Source organism: Polychytrium aggregatum, assembly GCF_025602895.1.
Source record: "Polychytrium aggregatum strain JEL109 chromosome Unknown BJ171scaffold_160, whole genome shotgun sequence".
Taxonomy (NCBI): domain Eukaryota; kingdom Fungi; phylum Chytridiomycota; class Chytridiomycetes; order Polychytriales; genus Polychytrium; species Polychytrium aggregatum.
This window is the reverse complement of record NW_026516362.1, coordinates 7,667-22,763: the sequence shown is the minus strand read 5'-3', so window position 1 is coordinate 22,763 and position 15,097 is coordinate 7,667. Positions and strand designations below refer to the sequence as shown.

Here is a 15,097-nt window from a genome sequence, read left to right as displayed (position 1 = left end):
GGACCTGGCCAAAGGCAGCACGGAGCCACTCGGAGAAACCGGCAAAGTCACGGATGGCAGGGGGAGAGCACTCGGGGTCTCTCTCCAACTGATCGATGTACGGCTGCATGTAGTCTGCAGCAGTACCATCGAGATAGGATAAGGCGTAAAACACCTTATCCCTTTCAGTCTGGAAGAGGGGAGGGTTGGACACGAAGGCCAGTCTGCAATGCGAGAGGAAGGCATTGCAGCGGCTCGGGTCCTTACCAGAGAAGCGGTCGGGAGGACCTATCTGCCTGGTGGCAGAGTTGCGACCAGCAGAGTGATCCTCGGGGTCTTGGGCAGGATCATCGACGTCGTCAGGTACGCCGAAGTAGGGGCGACCTGCGCGACGGATCGGAGCGGGAGCAGGAACTGGAGGAGGTAGCTGGGCCTGGTAGCTGCGGAGGGCCTCCTGGACACTGGCGGCGACAACTTGGCGGACATCCTCTTCACGGCGAGCCAGGACCTGGTCCATACGATCGGTGATGCGGTTGAGCGCATCATCCTGATCGTGGAGGAACTTGGAAAAGTCCTGGAGAGAACGGGCGTTCTCGGCGGACTGGATAATGACCGCACGGATGGCCTGGAGCTCGGGCTCGGAAAGGCCAGAAGGGGAAGCCATTGGTAAAAGAGATAGCGAAGGGAACGGGGACAAAAGCTGGGCAAGTGGGGGGTTGTTGAAGGTCTTGCCAAGTGTCAAGACTGGACAACGGGGCAAGCAGGGAAGCGCGCAAGAGTCCTAATGCAAGACTCGAACGTAGGGAGAGGAGCGGGGACTGGACTGGGACACAGAGTGTCAAGTGTGAAGCCAAAGTTTTATTCTAGATCCAAGGCTTAGGATACTAAAAATACAAAGTGGCAAGACGAAGGCAAAAGACAGAGGCTGGTCGGAGGGCTATTTATGCGAGCGCCAAGGATCGACGTTGCAGAGCGAGGGGGCAGGAGCGAAGCAGCGGCGGGGAGGGCGAAGCAGCGAGCGAAGCAGGTGGCGGCCGTGACTCGGGATCCGTGAGTCAGCGGGCGTCAGTGGCGGCGGCATGGCGGCGCCAAGGCGTCAGGCGGCGTCGAGGCGGCGTCGTGGGCGTAACCCACGACCAACAGCAAGGAAGCGGGAACGGAACACAGACAGCGCGCGTGCTGGCGGGAAGACAACAAGGCAGCACAGCGCGGGAAACAAACAAACAGAAGGAAGGGAAAGCGCTAAGGCAGGCAAACAGAAAGGAAAGGGCAAAGGCAAAGGAAGGAAGAGGGCAAAGGCAGAGGGTGTTCATGACACACCCACTCCCATGGACCTTGACTCTGTCTCGGTCCGCCCTGCTAAGCTCTCCGACGTCGAGAAAAAGCGACGTCGTGAGCAGGGTCTCTGTTTGTACTGCGGGGAAAAGTCTTGTCCCGGCAGTCGCGATGTTCAGCAGTGCCCGGTTCTGGTCAAACGGAACTCGGGAAATGCTCACAGCCGAGCAGCACCTCGCAAGTAAGCGAGGTGGTCTGTTCGGCGATACGAACATCTTCCCCCTCTGACTCGTCACTATCGGACGATAAGCTTCTTCTTCCGGCCACCCTTGTCGTCATGAGTCTTTCTGGCCCGGTCTCCATCTCCCTCTCTGTTTTTATTGATGATGGATGTACCGCTCTTGCCCTCATTGATCCTGCCTTTGCGGATCTCCATAAACTCTCTCTTATCCCTCTTTCTACTCCTTACTCCGTTTCCCTTGCTGATGGTTCTTCGGCCGGTTTCATTCGTTTCCAAACCGTTCCTGTGACTCTGACCATTGGTTCCCACACCGAGTCGATTTCTTTTCTTGTGACTCGACTCTCCACCACTCCCATCACTCTTGGTCTTCCCTGGATGCGCTTGCACAATCCAGTTGTCAATTGGAAGTCCCTCTCCCTTTCATTCGCCGATCCCTCTTGCCTTGCTGATGGACACATCCTCGCGGATGTCTCTGCTTCTTCCTTGGACACTTCGTCCACTTCCGGGTCTTCGCCTCCCCCTTCGGGCACTTCGCCTTTGACTCTTCCTCCCTCCGGTCCTTTCATTACACCGGTTCCCTCCTTTGGCACTTCGCCTTCCCTTTCTTCCCGCCTTGACTCTGCTTCGCTTTCTGAAGAGCCAACGGCCTCATCTTCACCCGACATTGAGCTCGTTAATGCGGCGAGTCTTCTCCGTCTTGCACGGGAAGACAAGCTCGACATTTTCGCTGCCCAAATGGATATCCGTCCTCCTTCGCCGGAGACGTATCCTACGGTGTCGATAAGGTCCGTGCTCACGACGAAGGTGTATGCCGAGTCTGGCACCCCTGTTGACTCTCGAGGTGTCCCGCTCAAATACAATGAGTTTGGCGACGTTTTCAGCCTCAAGTCTGACCCTCCTTCTTCCTTGCCTCCTCACCGTCCGTATGACTTGTCCATTGAGTTTGTACGGACCGAGGATGGAAAGGAACCTCGTTTGCCAAAGCCGGGGAAAGTCTATCCTTTGTCCCCGGCCGAGGAATCTGCTCTTTCGGAGTATCTGACCAACGCCCTCGCACGTGGTTGGATCTCCAAATCCTCTTCTCCCGTTGGTGCTCCCTGCTTCTTCGTGAAGAAGCCCAATGGTGGTCTTCGCCTTTGCGTCGACTACCGGGGCCTCAATGCCATCACGAAGAAGAATCGCTACCCTCTCCCCCTTTTCCAGGATCTTCTGGATAAACTTTCTTCTGCCCGCGTCTTTTCACACCTTGACCTCCCTGATGCTTACCACTTGGTTCGTGTCAAGAAGGGCGATGAGTGGAAGACTGCTTTTGTTTGCAAATCTGGCTCTTTTGAGTACAATGTTATCCCCTTTGGTCTTTCGAATGCCCCCGCTGCTTTTCAGTTTTTTATGAACGACATCTTCTCGGACCTCCTTGGTGTCTGTGTTGTCATTTATCTTGACGACATCCTGATCTTCTCAAAAGATCCCCAGGAGCATGAGGAGCATGTTAAGCTTGTTCTTTCTCGCCTTCGTGAACACTCCCTTAAGGTCAATCCGGCCAAGTGTTCTTTTGACCTTTCTGAAGTTGATTTTCTCGGCATGATCATCTCTGCCGATGGCATCAAAATGGACCCTGCCAAGGTCGAGGCCGTTTCTCTTTGGCCTGTTCCCTCTTCTGCTCGCGATATCCAAGTATTTATTGGGTTCGCAAACTTTTATCGCCGCTTCGTCAAGGACTTTTCTGCACTTGCTCGTCCTTTGACTTCCCTTACCACCAAATCCTCCACCTTCTCTTGGTCGCCCGAGGCCCAAGAGGCTTTTGATTCTCTTAAACTTTCTTTCACTTCCGCACCTATTCTTCGATACTTTGATTTCTCTAAACCCGCTGTCATCGAGCCCGATGCTTCTGACTTTGCTTTGGGTGCCGTCCTTTCTCAGTTTGACCCTGACGGCGCTCTTCACCCCGTTGCTTTTCACTCTCGGCAATTCCGTCCCGCCGAGGTGAATTATGACACCCACGACAAAGAGCTCCTTGCCATTGTCGATTCCTTTACTGCCTGGCGTCATTACTTGATGGCTGCCGACCCCGATCATCCCACTCTTGTTTTCTCCGATCATCAGAACCTTACCCGGTTCACTTCCGCTTCCCAACTTTCTCGCCGCCAGTTCCGGTGGGCCCAATTCCTTTATGACTTTGCTTTCCGCATTTACCACCGCCCTGGTCGCCTCAACACCAAAGCTGATGCTCTCAGTCGCCGTTCTGACTTTGAGATAAAGCCTGGTGACTCCCTCCACTCCACCAACTTCCTTCAGCTGTTCGAGTCTATTTCTCTCGACAGCATCACTGTTATCGGCTCGAATCCCGACTTTCTTTCCGAGATTCGAGCTGCCACCCTTTCTTGTTCCCTTCTTTCCGACTTCAACGCCAAACGTCTTGATGGCGATTACTCCTTCCGTGACGGTCTCCTTTACTTTAAAGACCTGATCGTTGTCCCTTCCCCCGAGCTCCAGCTCAAAGTGTTTGAGCAACGTCACTGCTCCGCTGCCGCTGGTCACTTTGGTCTTGCCAAGACCGTTGAGCTCATCTCCCGGGACTTTCACTGGCCCCGGCTTCGTAAGTCTGTGCGTCGCTTCATTGCTAATTGTGAAGCGTGCCAGCGAGCCAAGCCGTCCCGTCACTCCCCTTATGGTTTACTTCACCCTCTCCCCGTTCCTTCCGAACGTTGGTGGGACCTGTCGATGGACTTCATCACGGATCTCCCACCTTCGAACGGCTTTGACTCCATCTTCGTGGTTAAGGACCGCCTGTCCAAACAAGCACACTTTGTGCCCACCACGAAGACGGTTACAGGCGAGCAAACCGCCGAACTCTTCCTCTCCCACATCTTCCGCTTGCATGGTTGTCCCCGGTCTATTGTTTCGGACCGAGGAACTCAGTTTACTTCGGCCTTCTGGAGGCGCTTCAATGAGCTTCTGAAGACGAAGATTTCCCTTTCTTCTGCCTTCCACCCCGAGACCGACGGTTCGACCGAGGTTCTCAACCAGGTCATCGAGCAGTATTTGCGTATCCATTGCAATTACCTGCAAGACGACTGGACCCTTCACCTTCCCCTTGCCGAGTTCACTTACAACAACTCGGAAAACACTTCCACTGGCATGACTCCCTTCTTTGCAGTCCATGGCCATCACCCCATTTTTGATCCCTCCATCATCCGTGATCCCTCTGTTGTGCCCTCTGCCGAAGAACGTGTCGACCGACTTCAGACCGTTCTCGAGGATCTCAAGGCCAACCTCCGGGTTGCCCAAGAGTCCTACACTGTGCAGGCCAACAAATCCCGTCTCCCCACTCCCGACATCTCCGTTGGCGACCTCGTTTTTCTTGATCGTCGCCACATCCGCACCCTTCGTCCCTCCAACAAGCTTGACCAGAAAAAGCTTGGCCCCTTTAAAGTTCTTCGCCGCATCAACCCCGTTGCCTTTGAACTTAAACTCCCTTCCACACTCAAAGTCCACCCCGTCTTTCATGTATCCCTCCTTGAACCCCGAACGAAGGACATTGTTCCCGAGTTCACCCAACCCGAACCACCTCCCATTCTTGTTGACTCCCAGGAAGAGTTTGAGGTCGAGACTGTTCTCGATTCTCGGCTCTTCCGTGGTCGCTTACAGTACTTGGTTCAGTGGAAGGGCTATTCCGAGACTGATCGGTCTTGGGAACCCGCTGCCAATGTTTCCCACGCCACTGACCTTGTTGCTGACTTCCACCTTCGCTATCCCTCAAAGCCGAAGGCGACGCCCGGAGTTCGTCGCTAAGGAAGGGGATGATGTTAGGGATAGCTCCTGCTTGTTCTCCACTTTGACTGCCCACTTGGCTGTTCTTTTGCCTTTCTGTTTGTTTGTGTGTAGCCTTGCAGTTCCCCTCCAATTTTCCGCCCTTTGCCTGTCTTTTCCGCTCCTTCCGCACTTCCGTTTTCCCGCGCTGCTCCGCTTCCTTTGTCTTCTCCGCACGCGCCGGTTTGTTTGTGCACGCGCCTTGCTGCGATTGGTTGCAATTCGGCTGCCGGTCATGTGTCCCCCCACCGGTGACTCATGACCTGCCTGACCGCCCCAAACCTTCGCCTATCTCGCATGCATTTGCCCCAACCTTATACTTGACCAATCCGCTTCTTGGACGTTGAGTCACATTGCTTCGCCTTTGCACGTTTCTCCTGCCAGGTGCTTCGCTTTTGCTTGCGCCTCTCTCGCTTTGGTTCTCTGCCTGTCTCGGTGGTCCTTCTCGGCCCTCGTTCATGCATCGCCCCCTTCGCCCTGCTCAATCGCCCACTTTTCCCTCCCTTGGCCGCCCTTCGCTGCCAAGTCCGGACTTGTCTATAAATAGCCTGACCCCCGCGATGTGTAGTCGAACCTCAGCGTTCAAAATAGGACTAAATAAAGTGCCTTCTACTTTATTCTCTGAGTGTTCCTCACGTCTCATTTCGAGACAAGTCTTATCTTGAACGGATCTTTGCTTCCCTCGCTCCCTCTCCGAGTCCACTTCGGACTTTACCCTTGCCTTCCCTGAGCTCACTTCGGGCTCACTTCTTCTTTTGCCGTTGAGTCCCCTCTGGACTCTAACAGCTCCTGTCCTCGCTGTGTTCGACCCGAACACGGATGTCTCCGTGCACACCGACGCCTCCGACTTTGCGGTGGGAGCTGTTTTGATGCAGGAGGGAAGGCCCGTTGCCTTCGAGTCGCGCAAACTGTCCCAACACGAAATCAACTATCCCGTGCACGAGAAGGAGCAGCTTGCGATCATCTACGCGCTGCAGAAGTTCCGAGTGTACCTCCACGGTACCGCCAAGCCCTTCAAGATTGTGACGGACCACCAGTCACTGCGTTACCTCGACACCAAGAAGAACCTGAGCCGACGCCAAGCGCGATGGATGGAGTTCCTCGCCGAGTACAACTACGAGGTTGTATACCAGAAAGGCAAACTCAATGTGGTGCCTGACGCACTGTCCCGACGCCCCGACTACCAATTGGCGTCACTGTACGAGTCGACTGTCAGTGTCGACAACACGATGCTGGATGTTGTCCGAGACAACATCGCCAACGACAAACAGTTCGGAGAACTGTTCCGAAAGGTGTCTAAGCTCCCCAAGGACGACGAATCGTCCGAGTACACAGTGCGTGATGGCCTGCTCCTCCTGAAGAAGGACAGCCGTGTCTGTGTGCCGGACATTCCGTCGCTGAAGACCAAGTTGCTCCAAGAGGTCCACGACTCGCCCCTCGCTGGACACTTTGGAGTCGAGAAGACATACGACCGACTGACCAAAGTCGCATACTGGCCTGGAATGAAGCGCACCGTCGAGAAGTACATCGAGTCCTGCCATACCTGCAAGATGGTCAAGTCACGCACGACCCGAGAGCAAGGATTACTGCAACCCCTGCCTGTTCCCGACCGCCCCTGGACCAGCATGTCCATGGATTTCGTCACGCATCTACCGACGACCAAGTTGGACCACGATGCAATCGCTGTCTTTGTCGACAGGTTCAGCAAGATGGCACACTTTGTGCCGTGCCAGACGACATGCTCCGCGCCTGACCTTGCACTGCTGTTCTTCAAGCATGTGTTCAAGCACCACGGCCTCCCAAGGTCGATCGTCAGTGACCGAGACCCCCGATTCACCTCCTTGTTTTGGACAAGTCTGTTCGACCATCTCGGCACCAAGCTGAACATGTCAACCTCGCACCACCAACAAACGGATGGACAGTCCGAGCGGACGATCCGCACCCTCGAGCAATACCTGAGGACATACGCCTCGACCAGCCAAGACGACTGGGACATACAGCTGAGTCATGCAGAGTTTGCATACAACACCGCCAAGTCGAGCACAACTGGCTTGAGCCCCTTTGAGGCGCTCTACGGATTCCAGCCTGATGTTCCCACCTCCTTGACACTGACCGAGTCCACGGCTGGATTGCCTCCCAAACCAAGTGCCTTTGTCAAAGATCATCAAGTCCGACACAAGATGATCGCCGATGCGCTCACGGATGCGCAACAAGTGATGGCGAAGTACTACGACCGCCGACACCAGGATGTCTCCTTTGAAGTTGGAGACCTTGTCTACCTGGACGCCGACAACATCAAGGTCCCCGAAGCCCAGTCAAAGAAGTTGTTGCCCAAGTACCGAGGACCGTTTAAGATAGCGGCCCGACCCAGTCCCCTCAACTACCTGTTGGACTTGCCACCTGGAAGCAAGCTCCATCCTGTCTTCCATGTGTCCAAGCTGCGTCGCCACACGACCCGCAGTCCAGCACAGTTCCCCGACGCCGACGAAGGTGTCCCGGACGACGCACCACTGGAAGACGACCTCGGACAATACTATACTCAAGAATATGAAGTCGAAAGGATCGTGAGGCACAAGAAAGTGGCTGATGGGTCACTTCGGTTTTATGTCAAGTGGGTTGGTTACCCACACTCGGGCAACACATGGCAAACACTGGAGGACTTGTCCCATGCACCCGAGGAGCTGAGTAAATACGGGAAACACCTCGAGGAGCCCCAAATAAAGAGCACACACAGGGCTCCTCGCAGGAAGCCTTCTTAAGTGTGGGAGTGTAGGAGATGGTATCTCCGACGCTGTGCTGCGCGTACTGCGCGTACTGCGCGGCGCAGTGGGTCGTGACCTGTGCTGCGCTTTGCGTTTTCACGCACCGCAGGCAGGCCACCGCAGGGTATACCTGCGGGTTGCCCCCGTTCCCCCCGTTTGTCTGCAGTTCGGTTTTATCGTGAATAAACGTAAGTGCTTCCCCGAGCTCACCCGTCCGCTAGAGTAGCCTAGCACCGCCCTGTTCTGCCCTGTCCTGTCTTGTCTTGTACCCCCTCCCTCCCCGTCTTGCCCCAACGTCCCAGTAGTGGACGTTACAATGGGTTACGCCCACGACGCCGCCTCGACGCCGCCTGACGCCTTGGCGCCGCCATGCCGCCGCCACTGACGCCCGCTGACTCACGGATCCCGAGTCACGGCCGCCACCTGCTTCGCTCGCTGCTTCGCCCTCCCCGCCGCTGCTTCGCTCCTGCCCCCTCGCTCTGCAGCGTCGATCCTTGGCGCTCGCATAAATAGCCCTCCGACCAGCCTCTGTCTTTTGCCTTCGTCTTGCCACTTTGTATTTTTAGTATCCTAAGCCTTGGATCTAGAATAAAACTTTGGCTTCACACTTGACACTCTGTGTCCCAGTCCAGTCCCCGCTCCTCTCCCTGCGTTCGAGTCTTGAGTTAGGACTCCTGCGCATCTCCCTGCTTGTCCCGTTGTCCAGTCTTGACACTTCGCCCCTTTCTTCCTTGGCTGCAATTTCGATGGCCCAGTTCTTCTCGGCCTCGACATCGGGGGGGTTGGGGTACATTTCGGAGTCTCCGTAGAGCTCCTCGATCGTTGTTTCGATCGGCTTCTGGCCACTGGGGACTATGGGCTGGGAGACTTCTTGGCCATCGCCTCTGCGTTTCTTGGGCGTGGGCTGATCCGTGAGATCGATTGTTTCGGGCTGAGTTTGGGCCTCAGGGGGTGCTCTGGAGGGTCCAGGGACACTGTCATGGACGTCTACGGCCATTTCGGGGGCAGGCGAGTCGTCGGGGGGCATGGTTGGTACCGGGTTGGTTAGGTTGGTAGGCAATGGGAGGGTAGTAATTCAAAACGTGCGTCCGCGGAACACTCGATAACGAGATCGGGGCAAACCTGGGGGAATTAGCTCAGATGGTAGAGCGCTCGCTTAGCATGCGAGAGGCACGGGGATCGATACCCCGATTCTCCACTTTCACTGCCCGGCTAGCTCAATCGGTAGAGCGTGAGACTCTTAATCTCAAGGTTGTGGGTTCGACCCCCACGTTGGGCGCTAAATGTTCTTTTGCTGTTTATGCCTTTCGCTGTCTGGTCCATCGTGAAACATACTCCCGTTGATGATGTAGATGAAATTCTCCCAACCTTTGGTCCATCTTCTTGACCGTCCTCACCTCTGTATTTTTTTTTACCTCATTTCCATATCAGATTCAAAGCCATCAGCCCCTTGTCGACCCTCGTCGCTCGGGGTCACCGGGTCGGTTGAGAAAAGAGAAAACGAGTACAAAGGCCGGCTTTCCTTGTTTTGCCCCTCTCTCTCATAGTCTCCCATCGTCTCTGGACCTTCCACCAGGCCTTGACCGTGTCGAATGGCCTTAGTACTCTGCCGAGAGTCCTCTGCAGTATTTCGACATCCGGGTCTTGTCGGTCGAGCATTTGCGCGCCCTGTCGTTTATAGTCATCATCCATGATGGTCCCATCAAGCAGCTAGTCCACTGTCCCGATGCTCTCACGACTACTCTCGTTCCACCCGGGATATCTGAGTTTGAGGATGCCAACGAGGCATCTGATCCATCTTCTCTTGTCGATGTGCTTCTGTGTGCCGCCGTTGTCCACCAAAACAACCTCACCGCTGTCATCAACGATCGGCAAGGCAGCACATGGGCTGTGGTTTATATATGTTTCAACTCGCCTATGGGCGAGCACAGAACGAAGAGAGGAGCCATCTCGGAACCACTCTCCCCAACTCCAATCTGGGACTCGGTGGCGGGAGGTGTTCTTCCAGGGGCTCCAGTCGCTCCTGGACACAATCGTGTCTGTCACTGCTCTTTTCCCACTCTTGTTTCCACTCGCACTCGCACTCGCATTAATCCTCTGTTTTGTTTTGTAAACGCGCCTTTATCCGTTGCTTAGGTATCGGATAAACTATGTCAATTCCATTGAGTGCCCAATCGAGCAAGTCAGGAGGACCTAGCGCCTTCAGCAGTGTATCATTTTCCAATTTTGTACCCTTGACTCTGATTTTGCAGGAAAGGGCTAAAGTTCATACTTGGGAGGCCTGCACTGGGGTCTGGATTGGTGTTGCTGGCTGTTGACTGCTGGTTGCTGCCAATGGAGCTCTCGGCCTCCAGTTGAGCCTTGGCGCATGCTCTTGGGCAAATGCGAGACACTCGCTCGACCGGACATTGAGCCGGTGGGCTGGCCTTTTGGATGACTCTGATGCAGACTCGACCGTGACCGGGGTCAGGGTCTGCCTGAAGCTGGTGGGGCTGCAGCCAAGCGTGTCCTCGGGCCATCTTGGATGGTGGAATGGAACTCCATCGTTCGTCCGTGGATGTTGAGCACTCGGAGCCGGTGTCTCTCGAGCTGTCGGTGCTTGCATGGTGAGCTGTCGGTGCTTGCATGGTGAGTTGTCAGTGCTTACATGGTGAGTTGTCAGTGCTTGCATGGTGAGTTGTCAGTGCTTGCATGGTGAGTTGTCAGTGCTTGCATGGCCTGGTGACCTTGATCATCAGCTTGGACATTTCTGTGCAAAACCATGTTACTTGATGCCATGATCACTTGGTCGAACCAGCCGCTCTGTGTGTTTTCTGGGACATGGCTGCTGTGGTGGTGGATGAACCGCCCCAAACACCGAGCATACCTGAATTTCGGTGGACAGGACGTACATTCCATCCCTTGCTCACAGATAGCATTCTCAAAGGCAATCACAATACCATTCTCCTTGGAAGCACCATTGTGTCATTACGGGTTATTGGTGGGTTATATTCAGGATCCAGGAATAAGAAAATAAAAATGATCCCAAATCAGAACAAGTTGTCCCGTTTGTTAGTGTCCACCATATCATAAAGTAAACTCTAAAAAGCTTTCCCTGTTTAATATTTTAATCTTGTTGATTTTGGGAATGTGATTTACTATCTATTCGACTCGGTTGCTTAACGATAACATTTAATTAGTAGTTAACGTTTGAAAAAGATAAATATTGGTCCAGTTTGGTGCTGTTGAATCGGCAGCGCTGACATTAATTTATGACGCCTAACTTTGACCTTGATAGATTGGGTTTGTACCGCCAGTGCTTGTCGGGGCTTGGTAGAGCGGGTTGGAGGCTTGCCCCCGAGAGGGCGCCCGGGGCAGAAGACAAGGCCTGACCAGCGACTGTGGCTCGGTTCATGAACCAGAAGCCAGCAGCAGCCGCTCCTCCTGCCGCAACAACACCGCAAGCAACGACCGCGGCAATGGCACCGCCGCTGAGTCCACCAGGCGACGATGTTGGGGGCGATGACCTGATGCGCGGAATACAGCCCTTGAACTCGCTGTACTTGAATCGGAAGGCGCTATAAACCGAGTTGCTGACATTCACTGATAATGCATACAAATTTCCAGTGAGAGATCCGCTTGCTTGTGTGACTGTGGCGTTGGGAGCGAGGACCATGCCAACAAAGTCTGTGGCTGATATGGCGATATTGGTTGCCTCATAAAAGTTGAATATCACTTGTCCATCAACGCCATTCAGATCCGTCATAGTCAGAGAGTTGATGGACGCACTGGCTCCAGCGACATTGATGATTAATGTTGCATTGGCGCATTGGGCGCCGGTGCATGTAAAGAAGTGATGGTTATTGATGACAAGAGATGTTGCGCTGCTCAACACCGATATATCGACTTGTGCGACCGCAACATTGCATCCGTCAGGTATGCTGATAGTCAGTACTGTTCCCGTTAATGTCACGGACGCGGTGACTGGTTGGGCCTTGAGAGCTAGCGATATGTTCTTGAGATACTGGAAGGCATACTGGAAATCTAACACGGTACCCTACGAAAAGTGGAGCGCATGTGTCAGGTTTCATGTATAGCGGACGATTGGGCAACAGCGACATCGTTCATGAGGAGGTATGGAGGAGGCAGTAGCCAGTTATGTGTCTTGAGTCGATCTGCGCGACAATCATCGAAATGAACGCATTCTTACCGAAGAATATTTGCAGTCACTAAAGGCCACTTGGACTCCGTTGCCGGGTGCGTTGGGACTCGAGAAATAACCGTTGGTGACTTGGAGGGCTGTTGAGTTTTGAATGCCGCTGGTCACATATCCGTTAACAATGGCGGCATTGGAGAGTATGGCCGGTGCCGATGATCCGTACTGAGACTTGATCCAGGCTGTGACATCAGCGCAGCTGTGGCAAATACCACCATAGAGCGAGCTGCCGACCGAGAGCAGGGATGAACTAAGGTTTCCACCAATGGCCAAGCGACCCTCGCAGACTAAAGGGAATATACATGATGCAAGAAAGACATAGAAATCAATAGTACCGAAATTAGTGAAATTTCATGAAATGAAATGCCGATAACAAGACTTCTCGATTCCAAAGTTGATATCGAACAGTGAGTATGTGCTGGAACACGAAGCCAAAGTGACATACCCCAGTTCGAACTCAGCGAAGAGTTGCCCTGAAGGAAGGTACTGAAAGCACCAATAGGATAATCGCCATTGGGTCCCCAGTAAGCTATACCGCAATCCCAAGCTGATGATGTGGCACAGCTACTTGAAGTTGGGTATGGAGATTGCGAAGGTACCACGTATGGGTTAGATCCTGTGGATTGTGATGGAGGAGCATACGTCGCCGTGAATGTTGGAGGGCCATATGAGGACACGGTAGAGGATGAGTTTGTTGGGGCGATGCTTTGACAGGCGTTCAAAGGTGCCTTGTTGACTTGAGAGGGGCCGGTGAAGCTTTGGGCGAGCACGCTTCCATAAATTACACCTTCAGCAGTGATATCAGCAAACGGAGCCAATATGGTTCCATGCACAGCGATCAGAGCAAACTGGATATTCGAAGCCTCAAAAATGTTCCAGATAATTCGAGTGGCTGAGGGACGGAGTATTTCCATGTCAAACGATTGAATTGTCACATTTTGTCCTCCAACGTTGAACACCAAAATGGAAGGATAAGTTGCCTGGAGGCAGATTGCAAGGTTGTTCACGATGAAGGTATCGATGCCGGTAAATGATTCAGAGGGAATGTTGACGATGATCACATCATTAAAATAGTCATTTGAGTAGGTAACACTACAGTCGATGTTGATCTTGAGTGTTGAGCCAGTTCTTTGAGCAGACGATGGCGCACGATCGTCAAGATCGGCAAAGTATCGTGATTGATCTTCGAGGAAGCTGAAGGCGCTTTCGATATCGGCATCACAGCTATCGACGTCGTCGATCTAAATGGTTTATAGTCCAAAGCGTAGAATGCAAGAACTTAATCAATGGATTTCTGACATTGCGTGGATGTAGAGCAGCTCAGGAACAGCTCTTACGTCAATAGCTTTGCAGCTTGGGTTTTTGAAGAGTGTGGAGAGATTATTCATGTTTGCTTTGCCATACACGAGATCTCCACTAAAGACTCTCGAAGGAAGGCTGGAGTGGGAGAGGGACATTAATATGTTTGGATAATCGATACGACCTGTCGATGATGGGAAATAATACCTTTGGAGGGAACCATCGACTTCCAAGCTGTATAAAAGCGGTGGATAGAGACCGTTTGAATTGATATAACTTGCAACACTTCGGCAGTCACAATCCCAGGTACCGTTCGAGGATTGTGTGCATCCGGGTATGACGCCATCGTCATAGATCCGGTGTCCAACGCTAGCCGAATTGGAGGGGCCGAAGTCGCCACCAATCAAAACACGGCCTTCGACATCTATCAAAGCTTAAAAGTTAGGAAGGTAACAAAAATTTGAACGGTTTCTTGAGCAGGATACATACCGGAAGTTGAGGAGGAATATGATTCAGAGAGAAGGAGATTGTACTCTGATATCGGGAAGATATAAGGAGTAGCGGAGCACTGAGTTGCTGGACCCCAGATTGGACAGAGGAACGGTGTCGGGGTGGGGAGACGGGGTGTAGTAGTTGCCGAATGTGACTTTGATGTAATGGGAGCAGTTGAATCACAGGTCTCCGAAGAGTGGGTGGGCTTGGTAGGGGGAGAAATGGAAGGGCGAACAGTTGAGGTTGATGACATACTCGGGGATGCGGACTCAGAACAATGAGTAGTGGTAAGAGTGGCGGACGATGTAGGTGTCGCTGAAATGGAGGAAGACTCAGAACACGTGGAAGAGGTTGAAGGTGAATAGGTGGTGAGAGATGAACGCTGTGAGGAGGAGGTTATGGAGAAATAGGATGAGGAGAGGGACGCTGGAGATGAAGTTGAACAAGAGGATTGCGATGACACAGATGTAGGGGGTGACGAAAGTGAGGGAGAAGAGGATATCGGTGGGGATACTGTTGGTGATGACAAGGAAGATGAAGACGAAGTGATTGACGACGATGGTGATGGCAGAGAGGAGGAAGTTGGAGATACCAAGGACGAGGACAATGAGGATGGGGAGGTTATGGAGGGCGAAGGAGTATCAAATGATGTGGAAGCGGAAGAAGTAGAAGCAGCAGAGGTTGTAGCGATTGCTGTGGAGGTGGTGGTAGCAGCGGTAGTGATAGTGGTACTGGTACTGGTGGTGACTGGCTCTGTTATGGTAGAAGAAGTAGAAGGGAAGGAAGTGGAAGTGGTTGATTTGGAGGAGGAGGAGGAGGTAGTGGTAGTGGTGGTAGTGGTTGATTTGGTAGAGGTGGTAGAGGTGGTAGTGGTGGTAGTAGTGGTAGTAGTAGTGGTGCTTGGCTTTGTTGTAGTAGTAGTGGTGCTTGGCTTTGTTGTAGTAGTAGTGGTGCTTGGCTTTGTTGTAGTAGTAGTGGTGGTGGTGGTGCTTGGCTTTGTTGTAGTGGTGGTGGTAGTAGTGGTGCTTGGCTTTGTTGTAGTGG

General features: G+C 53.2%; 2 protein-coding genes and 2 non-coding genes across 4 annotated transcripts; 3 read left to right on the top strand and 1 right to left on the bottom strand.

Moving 5' to 3' along the window:
- Positions 1–9,192: 9,192 nt before the first annotated feature.
- Positions 9,193–9,265, top strand: BJ171DRAFT_t411. The gene has a single exon. It is a non-coding gene; the product is annotated as a tRNA-Ala (tRNA).
- Positions 9,266–9,273: 8 nt separating this feature from the next.
- BJ171DRAFT_t412 lies at positions 9,274–9,346 on the top strand. The gene has a single exon. It is a non-coding gene; the product is annotated as a tRNA-Lys (tRNA).
- Positions 9,347–9,602: 256 nt separating this feature from the next.
- On the top strand, positions 9,603–10,230 carry BJ171DRAFT_85759 (uncharacterized protein). The gene has a single exon (XM_053115951.1). The coding sequence runs from the start codon at positions 9,794–9,796 to the stop codon at positions 10,178–10,180; it is 387 nt and encodes a 128-aa protein (XP_052961570.1). The 5' UTR covers positions 9,603–9,793; the 3' UTR covers positions 10,181–10,230.
- A 929-nt stretch (positions 10,231–11,159) lies between these two features.
- Positions 11,160–13,650, bottom strand: BJ171DRAFT_617223 (uncharacterized protein; the record flags this gene model as incomplete). Its single annotated transcript, XM_053115370.1, has 5 exons — positions 11,160–12,103; positions 12,257–12,549; positions 12,708–12,748; positions 12,905–13,503; positions 13,600–13,650. The coding sequence occupies 5 exons, from the start codon at positions 13,648–13,650 to the stop codon at positions 11,312–11,314; spliced, it is 1,776 nt and encodes a 591-aa protein (XP_052961569.1). The 3' UTR covers positions 11,160–11,311.
- Positions 13,651–15,097: the final 1,447 nt, after the last annotated feature.

What these genes read in the sequence shown, in the direction of transcription:
- BJ171DRAFT_85759 (XM_053115951.1), top strand. Translation starts at nt 9,794, where the DNA reads ATGCTCTCACGACTACTCTCGTTCCACCCGGGATATCTGAGTTTGAGG.